The sequence below is a fragment of the Propithecus coquereli genome, unplaced genomic scaffold (genome assembly GCF_000956105.1).
Source record: "Propithecus coquereli isolate 6110/MARCELLA unplaced genomic scaffold, Pcoq_1.0 Scaffold58, whole genome shotgun sequence".
In the NCBI taxonomy this organism is placed as follows: Eukaryota; Metazoa; Chordata; class Mammalia; order Primates; family Indriidae; genus Propithecus; species Propithecus coquereli.
The window spans coordinates 7,171,472-7,191,623 of NW_012151729.1; the positions used below are offsets into that span (position 1 = coordinate 7,171,472).

The 20,152-nt window shown below is 38.7% G+C and overlaps 1 protein-coding gene across 1 annotated transcript in view; it reads left to right on the forward strand.

Annotated features, from left to right (window-relative positions):
* PRELID2 (PRELI domain containing 2) overlaps positions 1-18,512 on the forward strand; it is an 80,616-nt gene extending 62,104 nt beyond the window's left edge. The window contains exons 6-7 of the mRNA XM_012658265.1: positions 13,531-13,600; positions 18,256-18,512. Coding sequence (XP_012513719.1) covers positions 13,531-13,590 — 60 coding nt within the window. The 3' untranslated portion in view covers positions 13,591-13,600; positions 18,256-18,512. The remainder of the gene's footprint in view (positions 1-13,530; positions 13,601-18,255) is intronic.
* Positions 18,513-20,152: the final 1,640 nt, after the last annotated feature.

The following is a 20,152-nucleotide window of genomic DNA, read 5'->3' on the forward strand; positions in this document are numbered from 1 at the left end:
CTGTTCTATAAGTTTAATAATTAAGTCTCCATCCTTTTGGGTGCTCTAACCAGGAATTTCACCAACAGTTCACTGAAGGCAGAGCAGACAATATTCCAAAGGCAGGATTCGGCTATTTTACAGATCCTGTCAGACATCCACAGTCTTCTGATTCTGTGGTTGGCCATAGGACCATTTAGGCATAAACTGTGGGTGCCATTCCTAAAGTTGGAGGGAGATGGGCTTGTTGGATAGGGACTGACACCCTGATGGTGCAAGGGTGGATGCGTCTTTAGGATTTTGAGCTAATCCCCGTATCTTAAGTCCTATTCATTGAATTAATGATAGTCCATTTCTAATCTCCATTATGCTAGTTAACAAGCCATTGATTTCACCAATGGAAATTCACGGTTCCCATGTTCCTTGTGCTAATTATCAAAGCCTCTTGTGTTTAACTGAAGTTTCTGGTTGCCAATTAGAATGTTTACAGACAACCTTTGGAGTGTGAAGCCCACATTAGGACAACTGACTGTACCTGGTGTATAACTTGAACTAACACACACACTATAATATTATACTGCATGTGCTGAAATATTTTAAAGCAAACTATAGACATCTTAACAACCGTATGCTAATATCACCTCCTGAACCAAAAGCATAGTATATCGTGCCTGTAGAAAAATTATTCAGTATGAAACTAGGTTTTGGCTGTATGTTTAACACAGGAACTGAGTGTGAAACTTTAGAGGAAGGGTACTTGGCCCCTGATCTGGTTTTCTCACTTCCTGGATATCATATTTTACCTTCCGGACCCTCAACTTTTTCTCTCTAAAATGGAGTGATGATCATAGTCCTATTTCATAGGGTTTCTAAAGGATTAAGTAAGGTCACATACATGAAACTTGCCTGGCACATGGTAAAACCTCAGTAATTGTTAGTTTTAAGAGAAATTCTCTGCTAGGAAGTGTATTTTTATAGGTAAACAGCCTTTTAAATACTTACCTGAACAAAAATTTTAGATATACAGTAGTATAGGGCAAGTTTGTGGTGTTTATTTTCAAATTCATCATTTTTAAATTATAAAAGTGTTAAAGATTCATTATCAATTTTTAATTAAAGTACAATGAAAATAAAAATCATTCATAATTCTAATAGTATATGCACATTTGATATTTTGATGTAGATATTTTCATTTATGGACGTATTATGATCATTTTTCTGTGTCGTAACATATTCCTTGGAAACACGATTTTCGATGCCTGCATAATATTCCACTGGCATAATAGCTCTTATTGTTAGTTTCCATTTTTTCACGATTATAAATAATATTGAATAAATCCTTGAATAAAAATACTTGTGCACATTTCTAGTTGCTTCCTGGGTTAAGACCTTTGATGAATATTGCCAAATTTCCTTCCAAAAGAATCCTGCCAATTTATAGTTTCCACCACTAGTTGGTATTAGATATCACCAGTCTTCTTGCCATATGACTTGAATGAATAACTTAACATCTTAGAACTTTCATTTATCTCTAGGAAAGTAGGGCTAATTATTCTCACTTCATGACATTGATGTGAAGAAGAAACAAAGTTGTTAGCTCCTGGTTTCTGATGATTGAAAGTTAATGATTCTGTCATTAACTAGTCGTTTGACCTCAGTCCCCCTTAAGGCTTTTTATATTGTGTTACCCTGGACCAGTTGCTCTGAGATGCTCAATCCCTTACCTGTGAATTAAATGTCCTGTGTACACACATACGTGGGTAGTCACAACCCTAAAAAACAGTAGACATTTCAAAACTCAATAATTTCAAGATAGAGGGAAAGAGCAGATGAAACTGTCTTTCAAAAGAATAAATAAAAGTCACAAGTATGACATAAGAACACCAGTGTAATAGTATGCTGACTATATATTGGAGACTTGCATTTCTTTCAAGATTCTTTATATTACTTGAACCACGTGAAAGAACTGATGAAATATGTTCTCTTTCCAGTTCCAGAGGGTTTATTTCCTAGCTCAAATTTACCTCTGTTGATAATACTTTTTAATCCCACTCTTGAGTGCTTAGATAGATTGACTTAGTTGATATTTATTCATTAGATACCCTGAGAATATTACCCAGGATTCTGATTTTTAACAACTCATTTCTATATCAGGTAAATCATAGTAGCTGCTGTCTTCTTACACACCCCCTCCCCATCAGCTCCGCTCCCACTGTTACCTCTAGGGTGTTAGTCTCATGAAACATAGCTTTGGCAGGGAAAGCAGCTTAGTGAAAATGATATTCTGCAAGCAATACAGTTTTTTGTTCCTTCGACTGAGTTTAAATCAATGCCTTTACTTTGACTGTGAGATCTAGGAATCTAAAATCCTCCCATGGCTCATTCGAATTCATCTGGGTTGTAATAGACTTTGCTCAGTGGTAAAGCTTTCGGGAATTCCTGAATTCTGGGACGTTGTCTTCTATGAAACTGGGCGAAATCTGGGAAGTTAAACTCCTACTTACAGTAAGGGGTTTCCTGAGATCCAGGTGTGTCGGTGTCATTGTATGTGTAGTGACGGGAGAAAGTTGTCTGCACGCAGTGTAGTGAGGAGCCTGCCGACCCAACCAGGAGTCAGGCTCTGGCCCTGTCTTGGCCACTCTTTAATGGCCATGGTGCTTGGACTAGAAAATGATGGATCTTTCTGTAAAGTCAGATTGGACCGGGTAGGTCATTTTCAATTCTGAAATTGTATGACTTTTTAAAAAATCCTCTCCTCCTTTCTTCCAATCTCTACCAAGCTTTTTTTGTCTGACAAGTAGTCTTCAAGCCTGCATAAAAATTTAGTAGTTTAACTAGGGACATTAGAGCATCAGACAATTCATTTAACAGGTAGTTGGTTAAGGGTTGAGGTGGCAATAAAATATTACAAAATAAGAAACATACATTTATAAAATACTAGCTAGGAGAAGGGGTGGTAAGCATGTGGTAGGGTTGTTACGATTTCATTTTATAATTCCATACATGTGAGTTAAATAAACGACATATTACAGACTTGTGGGTCTTTGAGGTATTGGTGCCCAGTAATAGTTATGTTGGCTTATTTTAAATCCATGCCGTCTGTAAACACAGACTATTCTGGAAACCTTGGGGAAGACTGGATATAATAATAACAGCAGCTGTAATTTACTGAGTGTTTACCATGAGCCAAGTACTGCACTGTTTTATGAACATTTAGTCCTTCCAGTAATCCTCCAAAAGAGAGACTGTAGTTATTTCAACTTTTCCATTTTATAAATGAGAAAATAGAGGCACACAAAGGTTAAATTACTTGTACAAGGTCATCAGCCAATAAGTGGAAGAGCTGGAATATGAATCCAGGTGTTCTGACCTCAGAGCCCACCCTCTTCACTGCTGTTTGACTCCCTGCTGTGGAGGACAGAATCCTTTCCCCCAAAGAGCTTAATGAGGAGACAAAACAAATGCATGAACCTGTCTCTATCAGCATTGGGTGTCCGCGTGACCTTGAAGTAGACACTTGGTAGACTATAGAGAAAATGTCCTTGTCTTCATAACATTTAATATGATACTTGCTATCTTAATGTTCCTCTACTCTCTTACCCAACCAGGTATCTTTGGAGATTTGGGAGCTGTGTTCTCCCCACCAATCTATTAGTTTTCTGAGCCTGTTTCTCACTGTGTTGTGCTAAATTCAAAGACAAAGACAATGAGAAAATAGGAATTTGTGGCTGCCATAAATCTTTATGTGCCTCGTATAAACCTAAGGCAGCACAGAATTGAAAGTTGAAGCAGCTCTGGCCAGGCTGCATTGGAATACCAAAAAGAAAAAAAAAAAATAGAGGCCGCATCTGCACATTTTGTGGACTAAGTGCCTTTGAGGTTCAAATCTGTTGTGGATCAAAGGTATCATTACTTGTAATATTGGGCTTGGATTCAGCTAGGCTCTTTGTGTTACATTAAGGCTCTGAGTTTGACCAGAAAGACCAGGAAAATGTCAGTCAGGCATCTCAGCTCAGGGGTTTAGACAGAATTCTGGGTAGAACGACTTGAGTTGGAGAGGTAATTTCATTTCTTAAGGGTACATCCAGTAGTTAAACTGCATTTGTGTGCTTAAGCCCTGCAGCATGCTAATGAAGTGCTCCTTGAGCTCTCTGAGGTGTCCAGTGGTCCGCCTGGAGCATTCTTCCTCCCTTTGCCTATGGTGATTTTTTATACTGACTCCTCACTCTAAGGTAGAATTTCATCTCTTCCCGAAGGACCCCTTTGGTAGGGCTCACCGTTTGTGGGACTTGGGCAGCAGGCAGAGACCCAGGAGGGTGATGGGGAGGAGGCTGCGGTGTCTGCCTGTTGTTAGGGGAAAAGGAAGCATTGGTCTAGTGACTCTAGATTTGTTGGAGTGGTATCTCTTTGTCACTCTCAGTTTTTATTTGAATCCCACTTGCTGTCTCGGATTTGACCCTTTATACCTTGGCCAGCTTTCTTCCTTAGATTTTATCTAAACCTTTTCTGTTTTTCTCTGAATTTCCTTAGCAAAGGAAAATGATGGTTTTTTGAGAATTAAGTATCTCTTCATATTGATTCCCAGTTTAAGTAGAATTTAAAGGATACAGTTAAAAATTTTCTCAATCAGTGGCCTTTGGTGGGGTATAGCTTTTGTTATTTTTAAAAACATGAGCGTTTGTTAAAACCTACTGGTTTTCCTATTATTCTCCAGACTTCTTGCTATGTTGTAATAGTTCAAATTAAAAAAAAATACTATACTCCTTCTAAAAAGATTCTTTTATTTAAACAGAATTTTAAAAAAACTCTTATTTTAAAATGTTTTGAAATGTACTACCTGCACATAAATATTTTAAATTATATTTCCAGTAGAGCCATTTATGTTCTTTTGTCTCAGCTCCCTTTGAAACCAGTAGAATACCCTGCCCTGACCAGCCATGTGACCTTGGATGAGCCACTTAATTTTCTGTGTCTCATTTTTCTCATCTGCAAAATGAGGATAATATTGGAGTCTGCTTCATAAAGTATTTCTGAGGAGTAAATGAGTTATATACATAAAACACTTAGGATAGGACTCGGCACACAACAAATGATCAGTTGTTATTGTTAACATCATTTAAAAAGCAAAACACAAGGGCAAAAACTTATTCTTCTCATCATGCCATTATAAAAAAATATTTAGTGGTTATAATGAATCTACCTTTGGAATCAACTCAGTGTGGGTTTAAATCACAGTGCCCTCCCTCATGGGGTGTGGACAAACTTAACCTTTCTCTGGGTGAAATGCGAATAATACTATGTAACTTATGAGTATGAGAATTACAGGAGACAATATAAAGGACTGCTTAAAATTCCTGGGTACACAATAAATACTTTGTAAATGATAATTGTTATCTTTCTGTTATAACCCAAATTAGCATATTTCCTTCTGGTCTTTTATATGCAGATTTTAAAGACAGTCATAATTACAGTACTAGTAAAATTTCATTTCTTGCTTTTTTCAAGTAATATTTTATAACAAATGCCTTTCACAGTAGCTACGTAAACTTCAAAGCCATCACTTTAATGACTACATAATATTTCATTAAATAGTTATGTAATACTTTATTTCACCCTTTCTTTAGTATTGAGCATTGAGGTTATTTCCAGCTTTGACCGTTGTAAATGACACCATATGAAACATCTTTACACATAGAGCCTTTCATATTTTGTACCATTGCCTTAGAAAAGGTTCCTTGAAGTGCTCTTATCTGTATGTGACTGTTTTCACGGTTCTTTGAATGTATTCTTTGTCTCTCTCACTGAAAGACAGGCTTCTGTATAGAGCTCACCACTTTATCCTTAATGCCCAGCACATCGTCGGTGCTTAATAAATATTTATGGAATTAATGAACAAACGAATGTATTACAATACCGTTTTCCAAAAGTGGTAAGATTTCTTTTATATTTTCATTCTATTATCTTTTAACAACAGTCTTAAAAGCAGAGGAACTTCTTATCCAACACAGTGTTAATAGGAAAGATAATAATAGCAGGTAATATTTTTTGAGCACTTTCTATGCCGCAGGCATCATCCTGAGTGTGTTGCATGTATTAACCTCATGCAGTTTGCTGAGCAATTCTCTGTGGTGAGTACTACCATTATCATTGTATAGATGAGGAGGAACAGAGAGGTGAGTTGACTTGCCCAAGATCACACAGGTGGTGAGTGGTAGAACCCAGATTCAAACTGGGCAGTCAGACCCTTCTTCTCAGCACTTACTGACCAGGCTCCCATGACTTTAAAATACTGACAATTCTCCCTCATTTACTTTCCCAGCAGCTCACTGTTTGCTTAAGCCAGGGCAACAAATTATTTCCTAGACAACCTGAATCTGTTGGCTAAATTCCAAACAAGGTGTGAATCAGAGCTGTCCCTCAGTCTTAAGGATTTTGCATCAGTCTCCAAACGAGAGCCAGAATTGCTTGCACCACTTGGTTTTTAAAAGGAATCCCAGCTTTGCAGTTCACCAAGTGAAGGCTATATGGGTGTGTTTTTTATAAGCCTCAGATTTTTTATTGAAGGGAAGAATTTTTTTGGATTGTTTAACATTAAAGACAGCTGGTAGATGTAGACCATGAAGTTATTAATCTGTGTAGGAGTATCTGAAACAAACAATACAAAGACTGTGATCCTAGGGATTAACCAATCATGCTTCCTGTTTAGTTGGCAACTGAAATAGTAGGATGTCTTTTGGAAAGTATCAGCCATGTTATTATGTGTATTTCTCCAGTCTCTTCTTTCCCCTTACCAGTTTATGATGGGGTTTGGAAGTTTTAAAGAACATTTGTATCTACAGTATTCCCCCCTTATCCACAGGGGATATGTTCTAAGACCCCCCCAATGCATGTCTGAAACCACAGATAGTTTTGAACTCTCTATGTATTATACTACATATGAATTTCCTTTTACTTCTGCACAATTTCATGGATAGAAGATTAATTCTTGGCAACCTAGCATATGATTTTTTTTTTCCTTCTTGAGAACTTTTCACTTACAGCTTCTCTTTGGCATATCTGGATTGCTGGCACATCACTACTTTTGTACTTTGGGGCCATCACGAAGTAATTTAAGGGTTACTTGAACACAAGCATTGCGATACTGTGATGATTCCTCAACAGTTGATCTGATAACCCAGACCGCTACTAAGCGACTAACAGGCAGGTAGTGTCTCAGCATGGATATGCTGGACAAAGGGATGATTCACATTCCTGGGTGGCAGATTTCATCACGCTACTCAAAATGCTGTACAATTTAAAACTTCTGAATCGTTTATTTCTGGAATTTTCTATTAAATATTTTTGCACGTCAGTTGACTGCAAACTGAAACCCCAGAAAGCAAAACCACAGATAAGGAGGGGTTGGGGTGGGGTGCTACTTATAAGTGCTACAAGGCATTTTTCCTTTGCAGATAGTTGACTTAAAAACAGCAGAGGCCGGGTGCCGTGACTCACACCTGTAATCCTAGCACTTTAGGAGGCCAAGGCAGGAGGATCGCTTGAGGCCAGGAGTTCAAGACCAGCCTGAGCAACATAGTGAGACTCTGTCTCTACAAAACATAAAAACAGTAGCTGGATATGGTGGCGCGTGCCTGTAGTCCCAGCTATGTGGGAGACCGAGGCAGGTGGATTGCTTGAGCCCAGGAGTTTGAGGTTATAGTGAGCTATGATGATGCCACTGCACTCTAGCCCAGACAACAGAGTCAAAAACAAAAAACAAAACAAACAAAAAGATGATTTTCTTTAGCCTATCTGTATATAGAGATTTTATTTTTTAATCATTTAGTAGCTTTCCTATGTGTAGCTTTTGTTCAGATTTCTCTTCTTAATTTGTAATGTTAAATGCATGGAATTAAAAAGCAAATGTCACTTATTAAATTTGCCATGACTTATTGTTCTGCCACTCCACAGGTAATGCAAAGGATGAGGAGTGAGGGCAAGCCATCATATTTATGTTGCTGTTGTTAATTACAGCACTCTGTCTTAAGTCATAACTCTGTACCGCGTTCACCCACTGTGGGTTTTGTACCCAAGAAATGATGACCATGTTCAGTGCTGAAACGCTTTTAGTAGGAAGTGAATCGCTCTCCAGGTTGGTATTAGACAGTTGACCAAGGAATTCTAATTGGCAGATATTATACTGAAACAAAAATGCTTCTAATGGATGTATTTTTCCTCTAACTTCTCCAGAGTGCATGAAGGAGCTTCACTTAGTATCAACAGGAGAAAAAAATGCATTTGGAGATGTGGCGAAGTGCTTTTTTTTCTTAAGTTAATTTCAGGAACTAGTATACATGTGTTTTGATCTCACTCCGCTTCTTCTAAATTTATAAAATTAAAACCACCCAGATATAGATGGAAAGGACTTCTGTATGGCAGGAAGGATTATGCCTAAAGTAATATGTCCTTTTTTGGTAATTTGAGAAGGGAACCCTATAGACACACCTTTTCAAGGAGTTAATATACTGAGGACTCAGTTGTAAAAATATGGCTGTGAATCTGGATTATGCTACTTACTAACTGGGTGCCTTTGGTTAAGTTTCTGTGCACTCTCCCCATGAGAATCCAACTCCTGATGATCTGAGGTGGAGCCAAGATAGCGATGCCCCTCCCAACCCCCAGACCCCCATCCCACCGTGTCTGTAGAAAAACTGTCTTCCATGAAACTGGTCTCCCTGGTGTCAGAAAGTTTGGAGACTGCTGCTGTACAGCATATTACTGTCCTGAATCCTGTAGGTAATTGTAGCACCTAAGTATTGACAGTGATAAGTATTTGTGTATCTAAACATAGAAAAGGCACAGTAAAAATACTGTATAAAAGATAAACAATGGTACACCTGTGTACCTGTATAGGGCATGTACCATGGGTGGAGCTGGCAGGCCTGGAAGTTGCTCTGGGTGAGTCAGTGAGGAGTGGTGAGTGAATGTGAAGGCCTAGGACTTTATACTACTGTGGACTTTATAAACACTGTACACTTAGGCTACACCAAATTTATTAAAATATTTTTCTTTCTTCAGTAGTAAATCGGTCGACCTTAGCTTGCTGTAACTCTTTTACTTTATAAACTTTTTAATTTTTTTTAGCTTTTTGACTCTTTTCTAATAACACTTAGCTTAAAACACACACACATTGTACAATTGCACAAAAATATTTTCTTTATATCCTTATTCTATAAGTTTTTTTCTATATTTAAAATTTTTTATTTTTACTTTTTAAACTTTTGTTAAAAGCTAAGACACAGACACATTAGCCTAGGCCTGCACAGGGTCAGGGTCATCAGTATCACTGTCTGCCACCTCCACATCTCGTCCCACTGGAAGGTCTTCAGGGACAGTAACACATACGGAGCTGTCATCTCCCATGACAACAATGCCTTCTTCTGGACACCTCCTAAAGGACCTGCCTGAGGCTGTTTTACAGTTAACTTTTTTTCTTAACAGGTAGAAGAAGATTCTTAAAAATAATTATCAATAGTACAGTAAATACATAAACCAGCAATGTAGTCATTTATTATCATTATCAGGCATTACGTACTGTATATAATTGTGGGTGCCAGGCTTTTATATGACTGGCAGTGGAGCGGGTTTGTTTACACCGGCACCACCACAAACATGTTGGTAACGTGTTGCCCTGCGACGTTATGGTGGCTACAACATCACTAGGTGATAGGAACTTTTCAGCTGCGTTATAATCCTATGGGAACATCATTGTATATGTGGTCTCTTGTTGACCAAAATGTCATTAAGTTGTGCATGGCTACACTTTTATTCTTTTAAAAATCGTAGCGCTTCTCAGAGGCTCTCTTGCCTTTCATTGCTTTTCATTCCTGTTTCCTCTGAAGAGACCAATGACCCTCTGAGTAGAGGCTTCATGTCTTAATCTGCATCCCTGTTCCCCACAGCTTCTGTGCAGTCCCTTACACACAGTGGGCACTGATATTGTTTGTCGTATTTGCTCCAAAGCCATGACCCATAAGAAAACATTTCCAGCGGGGTCTTTTATACCAACCTTTTATCGCTGTGATAATTAAGTGAGCAATTCGCTTTTGTTAAGAGCTCTCCATAGATGTGTCTTTTGAGAACTGCTTTGGAATATTTTAATTTTTGTTAGGTCTAATATTACTCTCTTTGGAGCCTCCTAGGTAAATCAGAGCTTCTCAAGGAAGCATCAGTTTGATAATAACATAAATATACTGTCTGGATTTAGCTACTGTTAGTACTAATTTATTTCTGCTCCTCTAAGACAAGTTTTGTGTTTTCATTAATAATCAGCTATTTCTCAGAGACTCTCAGAGTGGGGAACTTGTGAGATGTTTTGAATCTGAAAGACTCTGAGCCTCCTTTGTGGGGATGCATCTGGCCAGCACGGTTCTGGTATTAGGGAAGTGAGACTGCCGGGTAGCTCACTTATCTGTACGTTGGGACATACAGAGAGATAGCCTAGTAGGAGAGAAAAAAATCTCACAGGGAAAAGAAATAATAAAATCAAGCTGGTTTATGGTTTGTCAGTCCAAGATGCTTTTAAGCCGCGTCTATAAAGGTACATCCACTTAATGTTTGTTCTGCATTTCAGGCATCATTGTGTGATAAGTGGTGTAAATTTAGCCTCTTTAAGCCTGATCTCCTGTGGGTTGAGATTTAAGTGTTGGAACTTTATTTGAAAGGACTCTATCGATTGGACTTTGATTTGATCCTTCCATACCAAAGAGAGGAACTAAATAATGACTTGGACTCCCTGTTAGTTTTTATTTATTTATTTTTACTCACTTTATAGGCCTCTCTCCCTCCCCCATTCTCTATCTTCTGTTTCTAACTGTTCTGCCTAAAAAGGCTAAAGTGATATGAGAGAGGGGGGAAAAAGATAAAGAAAATTCAGCTGTCACCTTGTGAACATAATTGATTCAATAAATAACGTCTTTCAACCCCTAAGGCAAACCTCAGAGTCTTCGCTTATGTCAATTAGTGTTCAACTCGGTAAGTGGTGCTGGCCTTAATCTAGATGGATGGGAGAGTTCACAGGTTCTCGCTTCCTAGGGAAGGAGTGTGCTTTTCTTGTTTTAAAGTCATACCATCTTTATGGACCTACTCTGCAAAAAGAAGCTTGAAAGGGAATTAATGTGGCGGTTTTTATTCTTCCTTAAAATAGGAGGATGATTTAATTATTTCCTAGAAGTTTGTTGAAACTAAAAGTTGAAACATGGGAATGAAAATTCCCTGGAATCTACCAGACTGTAAGCTCCATGAGGGCAGGGACTTTTTCTTGTTTGTTCATCACTTAGACTCCAGTGCACATAGTAGGTGCATGATAAATATTTAACTGGATCTACTGTTGAATGAGTAGAACAGACACGAACATAATCCAGGTCTTACATTAATTCAGTTAAATTTCATTCCACTGGTTGTTTCTTCTCTTGCACCTGCCTCTTTTTTCCCCAGTTCTTTAAAAGGAGAGCTATAAGGGTACAGTATATCTTCAGAAATGATTAAGGAGAACCTATTTTATCAATTGCTAGACTGTCAGAGTTGCAGGTGGTGTAAAGCTGCTATATACAAATTCTAGTAAGTGAACTAGTCATGCTTCACAATCATATGAGATATGTTATAAATACAAAGATTCTAGGTCTCAGCCCTGGAGTTTCTGATCGATTCAGTGGTAGGGCTTGGAGTAGTATAGAAAGCGCTGATCCAGTCTCCTTGCAGTCCCCTGACCTCTGTAGTCTAAGTTACTTTTTGGTAAAAGTGAGCAGCCTGAGGCACCCAGCAGAATGATTGGTGGAGCTGTGACTAGAACCCAAGTCTCCTGCCTCTGATAACGGTGCTCCTGATCCTACAGAGGTTTAGCCAGTACTCTCTGCTACTTAGCTTTCTTTCAAGACAGGGACAGTATTTGGTAGGCGAAAGGAGTGCTTTGGTCCTGGGGGGATCTCAGTGGGGAACCACAGCACCCCCTACCCAAGGTAATGCACCTGGCCCTAGCAGTAAAGCTAGCACATCTCTAAGTGTTCAATGAATATTAAGTATTGTCATTATCATTCCAGCTCTGACAAGGCTACTTAGTAGCTGGGCCACTTTTAAGAAGTTACTTAACTTCTCTTGGGCTGTTTTCTTGTGGTTAAAATGGAGATCCTACAAACAGATGAAAAAATACTCAGCCTCTCTAATCATCAGGGAAATGCAAATGAAAACCACAATGAGATATCACTTAACTCCAGTGAGAATGGCTTTTATCAAAAGGTCCCAAAATGATAAATGTTGGCATGGATGCGGAGAGATAGGAACACTCATACACTGCTGGTGGGACTACAAACTAGTACAATCTCTATGGAAAATAATATGGAGATACCTCAAAGAGCTAAAAGTAGAACTACCATTTGATCCAGCAATCTTATTACTGGGCATCTACCCAAAAGAAAAAAAGACATTCTATAAAAAAGACATCTGCACTAGAATGTTTATAGAAGTACAGTTCACAATTGCAAAGATATGGAAACAACCCAAGTGCCCATCAATACGTAAGTGGATTAATAAAATTGGTATATGTATACCATGGAGTACTATTCAGCCATAGGAAACAACGGTGATCTAGCACCTGTTATATTATCCTGGATAGAGCTGGAGCCCATTCTACTAAGTGAAGTATCACAAGAATGGAAAAACAAGCACCATGTGTACTCACCATCAAATTGGTATTAATTCATTAACACTTAAGTGCACATATAGTAGTAACATTCATCAGGTGTTGGGCAGGTGGGAAGGGGAGGGGGGAAGGGTATATTCACACCTAATGGGTGCAGTGCACACCATCTGGGGGATGGACACACTTCAAACTCTGACTCAGGTGGGACAAAGGCAATATATGTAACCTAAACGTTTGTACTCCTGTAATATGCTGAAATAAAAAAATTTAGAAAAAAATGGAGATCCTAAACTCTGCTCTGCCTACCTTCTTTTTTTTTTTTTTTTTTGAGACAGAGTCTCACTCTGTTGCCCGGGCTAGAGTGCCGTGGTGTCAGCCTAGCTCACAGCAACCTCAGACTCCTGGGCTCAAGCTATCCTACTGCCTCAGCCTCCCAAGTAGCTGGGACTACAGGCATGCGCCACCATGCCCGGCTAATTTTTATATATATATATATATATTTTTTTTTTTTTAGTTGTCCAGATCATTTCTTTCTATTTTTTAGTAGAGATGGGGTCTCACTCTTGCTCAGGCTGGTCTTGAACTCCTGACCTTGAGTGATCCACCCGCCTTGGCCTCCCAGAGTGCTAGGATTACAGGCGTGAGCCACCGCACCCGGCCTCTGCCTACCTTCTTGAGCACATGTGGAGATTATGTATGTGAAATTGCTGAGTAGAAAATTATAAAAATGTAAGGTATGACTGACTACACACCTACTTTTCTGAAATGAATATATGGCCATGACCTGGATTCCTTGAAGGCAAAAGGTTTTGATAAATGTAAAAGTGCTTGTCTGTGAAATATGGCATTTTGATTTTTCTTTCTTCCTGTTATAGGGAATTAGAATCATGGAGATGCTGCTAAAGGAACAGTGTGGTTCCCCCTTAACTGAATAAAGAACCATCAGTGAGTACCAAATGCGAAGTCAGAATTATTTACGCAAGCCGTGTTTTCCTGCTTATAAGCTTGGCGTTCTGCATTAGCCTCCCTGGGCTATTCATGCCGTACATTTCCGAGTTACAGGCACAGAATGCCATTTCACAGGTGTTTTATCTCTTCAGTACCTTTATTTACTTGGTTCTTTGATTTTCAGAGCAGTTTTGTATTATGTGCTGGGTTACAACTGCATTCAAATTGTTAAAACTGTTCAGAACAATCTGTCATGATTGGGGCCCTTGAGGTGGCGTAGATTTGTAAAGACTGCAGCTCAGATTAACTGAAGCTTAATGTGATTGTTCTGAGAACAATCAAAAGAGGGATTTAAAGCTGTAATTGGAGCAGGAAGGAAAACAAAAAAGGGACATGTTGATTGGCCAGTGAAACAAATATATCTTATTAGTCACATCTACGTCCACTGATTGGGGGTGACTGCCTAAAATGCTATCGAAGATTCTGAGGCCTTGAGAATAATTCTCAGGCTCTGGGTAGGAGTGCCTTGATTGATTAGCAATGTCTGTCTTGGGCACAGGATGGAAACAAGACGGCAATTGTGCCGAAGTACGTGCCACCTCTAGTTCAGGGCAAATGGTGTAAGGTTAACATGTAGCAGGGGACTTCAGAACTTACCCCCTCCCCTCCAATTTCTATTGTTTACATTAAAGAGAATGGTCTTTATAGCAGGAAGGGCAGGAGAAAGTTATTTAAGAGAGAATCAAAGCCAAAAATAAATATGATGGTTTTACATCTTACAATATTTATAGGACTTAGGGTTTTTAACATCTGAGAGAGGACCCGAGTCCTATAGATATTATAAAGCAAACATTCCTTGGATAATTTAGAATTACCTCAGATTTTCTCATGTAAGCTTAAAAGTATACTACACGTGGTTTTGTGTAAGCACCCTGGTATTCTAATTGTGATGTGCAATAAAGTTTGAGTGCAATTAACCAAAGAAGCAGCAAAAGGAACATTCACATGTAAGTACCTTAGCATTCCAAGCATGCTGGCCACCCCTGTGAATGAACATCAGCTGAAGCGTTTCTGCTTGTTTGCAGGTTGGACTCCATTCTGATTAATAATAAGCCTCTGTATACCTAACACATATTAATAGATTTCATTATTGCTGGAAAGGCTAAACAAGACAGTTTCATTTAGCATAGCCATAGCACATGGCAGGTGCTCATAAAATGTTGACTCTAAATATGGTTTACTCCTACATCCACCCTGTTCCTTAAAAAATTGCAGAGAAGAACTTGGCCACGTCTCCCTGCTTTTCTAAGCTGGCATATTTGTGAGGCTCACTAAACACCTCTTGTGCTTGTGCACCTGGGCACAGATCCCATTTTATCCTGGGGGTTGGATCTCCAAGTTGAATGAGGGAATGAGGGGCCTCCACTTCCATGAGAAAGGTATGTTCCTATTGGTTTTCAAACTCCAAATTAGTGGTTTTAAAACTTCAGTAAGCATCAGAGTCATCTAGAGGATTTGTTAAATGCAGATTGGTGGGTCCCACTGGCAGAGTTCTGGTTCAGTAGGTCTGAGGGTGGGCCTGAGCATTTGTGTTTCTAACAAATTCCCAGGTGTGGTCCTGGGACTGCACTTTCGAAATAACAACTTTAAATGAGCTCACATCTCTGGCTGGAGACAGATTAAATGCTAGGGCATTGAGAAAGCTAATAGCTAGGGTCTTGAAATTGTTGCCATGTATTCAGTCAGCTTTAGATTAATCGGAGGAATGATTTCTTTGTGTGTCTTTTCCCTGATTTTAGCATCTTGTTTGCCTTTTTTTTTTTTTTCCTGCTTGCATGGTGACAGGCTCCACACTGGAACAAGCACTACTGAAAGGAGAGGAGATGAGATTCACATGAACTTGTATTTTAAATCAGTTTGGATTTTCTTTTTAATATGTGCAGATGGCACATGGTGCCAATTTCACTAGCAGATAATATTCCAACTCAAGTTTACAAGTTATACCTTTGCCACAGCCTTGGTTAAATCTTGAACTAGTAGAGAATTCACCTGTGGTGAGTGCTGATCTTAGCATGCTCAGACGTGGCACACTTGCTCTTGATAGTCATGTGCTTTGTAAACCCTCAATTTACCATGACTATATTCTTAGCCAGGTGCTGTGTAGCAGTAAGAGGGGATTCTTCTATGTATTACAGGTAATTCTGTAGAGTTGGTGTCCATTCGCCATTATCCAGAATCTTCAATGCCAAGCAAAAAGCTCCTGCTGCAATTTGAGAAAGAAGAATGTGCACCATATTGTAGTCCAACATAGTTAGTTCCATCAGTTATTTGGCCAAAGTATGCTGCTCAGCATCGACCTCTCCTATCTTAGATGCTCTCCAAAGGAAGTGCAAAGGTAGAGGTCGAACCACACCAAAGTTTTAAATCTCTTAGAATCTTTATTTCCGTCTGGTTTGGTGCTTAGTGCAAGTGTTGTCGATCACCAAAGCAAAGTCACCAATTTCGGGAGGGTACATATTTTCATATTTGCTTGTGATAAATATGGCAGTGACACCAACCAGCTGTAGCATCTTCCTGGGCACAAAGTTATTCTGCATGAACTGATCAGTAATGGAAACAGTCATGTACGTGGTCTCCTGCAGTCAATCAGTTTGGATTTAATGTGTTGCTAGTGAAGATGAGTAAATTAAACAAGTTTACAGCATTACCTATTGTCTTAAGTTACCCATGTTCTTTTTTTTTTTAAACTGTGGTTGAGGACTCAGCCATGAACCCAGGGCTTTATATCGTTTACACAAAGCAACTTATTCTCTTCTCTTAAGTGAAGTGGTTGACGTCTGAATACTATCAGGAGTTTAATACAGGACAGTTACATTTGATGAATTTAATACAATAGAATTCCTGAAGGATATATATATAATTCAAACTCTCAAATTGATGACCAGTTTTCTCAGAGGATTAAATGTAAAGTGTATATATATATATATATACTCTTACCACATAAATCTATAATTACTATAAATTAAAGGCTATTGCTGAGGTCTTAAGCTTTTTTCAAAATCACTTTCTTTGAGGTATTATTTATACAATTAAATTGACCAATTTTAAGCATACAATTTGGTGAGTTTTAACACATATACACAGTTATGTAAGTATCACCACAAATACGATATAGAACATTTTGAGGCTTTGATGTTGCCACCATGTTGCCAGCTTATTCCTTTCCCTTTCCCCCCATTTTCTTGACTATTTTTACAAAGTTTTTTGAGCTTGAAATGTTTCTGTTTTAATGGCACTTTTTATTTTCTCAAAAATAACTGTATTCTGGAAGTTGGGGGGTGATTATAGATGGGGACCTACTGTTATTATGAGTGGTAAAATGCTACATTAAAAGAAGGTGGGAAATTAGCCCTATAGCTGTAGAGGAGGGGATCAGAAAACTATGGCTCCGAAGCCAAATCTGGGCTACTGCCTGCTTTTATAAATAAAGTTTTATTGGAACACAGCTATGCCCTTGACTGTGTTCAAAGCTACAGCCACAGAGTTGAATAGTTGTGACTGAGACCTTACAGCCTGCAAAGCCTGAAATATTTAGTATCTGGTCTTTCGAGAAAAAGTTTGTTGCCTCCTGATTAGTGTCCTAAGTTAACATCAAGGAATGTTCTTATTTTTACTCCAAAGCTTATAGTTTGACAGTTTATTTTCCATGCATTAGCTCTAACATCATTTGGTGAAGATTTGGAGGATGTTATTTTAAGGCATAAAAAAGTATTAAAATGATAATAACATGAAGTTAAAATACCAGCAACAGTGGTCACTAAAATTGCTCATAAAGTTCCAATGCACATACACAATGGAGTAGAAATATAGGCATTTTGTTTAGCACATAAAGTGGCCCTGTGATGTGGCAATAGTATAGCTGCTGTTTATAATTAACTCAATTTGCCAACTTTTGAATCTTTCAATTCTTAATTTTTAAAAGATATTTTGTGGGATTTGCTGAAATGGGCGTAAGGAGACATTATTTAATATTTTCATCTCATACTACATTTTAAATTTACAGCATTTAAATTAACATAGAATGTGACTACATTGTATATTGCACCAAGAATTCGAGATAACTTTGTAGAACTCTCTGTCCTGTATGTCCAAGTGGGCATTTGAAAATTAGAAAGCTTAGAAGGTGATTTTGTCATGAGCCAAAATGGAGACACATAAATCTCAGTAACCAAAATGCTTGTGGCATTGCTGTTGACACATCCATTTGATAGATTTTTGATTTCCTGTCATTTTTGAATAAAACAAATAGCAATGACATCTGTTTGTTCTTGCCGCTGGCAGTTGGGGGACTAGGCTTGGTGAGATTTGATAACATAGAAGAGTTCTATTAAATCAGCATGATTAAGACCTCAATTTTAGCTATATCTTAACTCCTCTCTGAACCAGCTTCTCTGGGTAGGTGGACTTAATAAAATGAGGTGCTTGCTTTGTTGGACAATTATTAGGAGGTAGAAATGCAATTTCTCCAAGAATTATCCATAGTGATAGAATTAAAGTGACTCTCAAGAGTTGCTTCAGAAAAGAGGGCAAACAAGTATTGATTGGTGAGACATGTTTACGGGGTGATAAAGCCTGTTTGCCTTCTCTTGCAGGGGATCCGTATCCACGTCCACTTGTATTTGAGACTCACTTCCTGGCTGCAACACATCATAGACACAATTTCTGGAATACAGCTTTGGGGATACAGTATTGGCAGCTTAAAGAAGAGGAGACCTTCTTGCCAGGACATGAAATGTTGTACTGCCCTGGGAACCTGCTTCAAATAGTGGGACTCACAGAGATGAAAACTTCTTGCTGGATTTTTATGACACAATCTCTTTATGATTTTACAAATAAAGGAAAAACCCATATGAAATGATGTCTGCCCTTCCTCAGGATGTCCTGCTGATTGTGTGGTGATGGCGTCAGGGCAGCCAAAGTCAGGATGAAGGCCTGGAGAGGGTGCTTGTGCCCATGTGTTACCAGCATCATTGTTCATAGGATTCGCGAGAGGATTCTGGAACAAATAAAGGAGTTGAACCTGGTACCTGATTCGTAGGTGGGCTGGAACAAACAGGGATGGTACCAGACCTGTACGGAAGCCAAGCCATATTTATAGCAATGTTTACTATTCTCAGAAATCAGGAAATTTGATTTCCATCCATAACTGCCATTGGTATAGCTTTTATAACATAACATGTGAATTGTGATTTGGTCCTCGGAAGGAACATGGAATGGAGAGTGGGAAGGCAGATTCTGGCCTTGGTTCCTGCTAACTCGTTCTGTGATAATGGAGCAAATCGTTAACCTTTCTGGTTTTTTACTGGGAAAATGGGGATAATCGGGCACAGGCCTCTCTGCCTGTGGGTTGTGATGATTAAACAAGGTAGTTTAGTGCAAGGAGCACAGGTTTGGAAGTCAGACAGACAGACAGAGAGACCTCGGTTTGAATCCAAGTGCTGCCACCTACTCACTTGATCATGTACATAATTTAAAATCTTTCCGAAGCTGATTTTTTAAAATTTGTAAAATGAGATGACAGAATTATTATAACTTTGCGAGGTTACTGGACTGATTTGAGACCACGTATATAAAGTGCCTACTGTGCTGCCTGATGTACAGGAGAAGTCCAGTAATGAGAAGCCATTATTAGTATGTGAAACATTTTGAAAATGTACTTTTCAACTGTAATGTAAGGTGGTATGACTGTTTGAAAATTAGATGACAGCAGTTTGCATTTCTCATGATCGGAAGCCAGAATGTAAATGCACACTACCTAAGAAAGCTTGAAGAGAGGTAGTAATTTGGAATTCATTTTCTTAAGATAAAAATTGGGCTATTACTCGAAAGTCTTAGGGAAATTGTTCTTTTTTTAATATTTGAAAATTTTTCCGCTTAGTCCATTGATGAATTTCAAAGCAATTGTACTTTTTCATATAAGCCTGCCACTGTGAGTCTCTTCCTATTGTATTTGAGCTATTTGTGCTGTCTGAATTTTGTTCCAGGATAATTTCCCTTCATTTCCTTAGTGTTTCGGTTGTTTTGGAGGGAAAATACATGGTAGGAACCAGAACACACTTTGACCTTCTTTTCTAGTTTGTAAATGGCATCTGGTAGGCTTTTGGAGTAACAGCCTTTTTTTTCTAAAAATAAGAAGTGATACGAATTACTGTGAAAGAGAGAGGCAAGAAAATCGTATTGGGAGGTTGACACTGGAATAAACTTAACGCTTCATACTCAACAGCTTGCATCCTCTGAAGGCAGGAGTTCTCACTGGGCTGCCCATGAGGAGCTTGCTGCAATCCCAATGCCCAGGCTGCGCTCCAGACCAGAAATCCGTATCTCTGTGGGTAGAACCCAGGCGTCTGTATTTTTTAAAGCTCCCCAGGTAATTCCAATGGGCAGGTAAGGATGAGAACATTACAGTGAATTCTAGGTAATTTGTGGACATTATGTAATTTTTTTTCTTGATATCTCTGAAGTTGGGAAGAATCTTTGTAGCAGGAATTT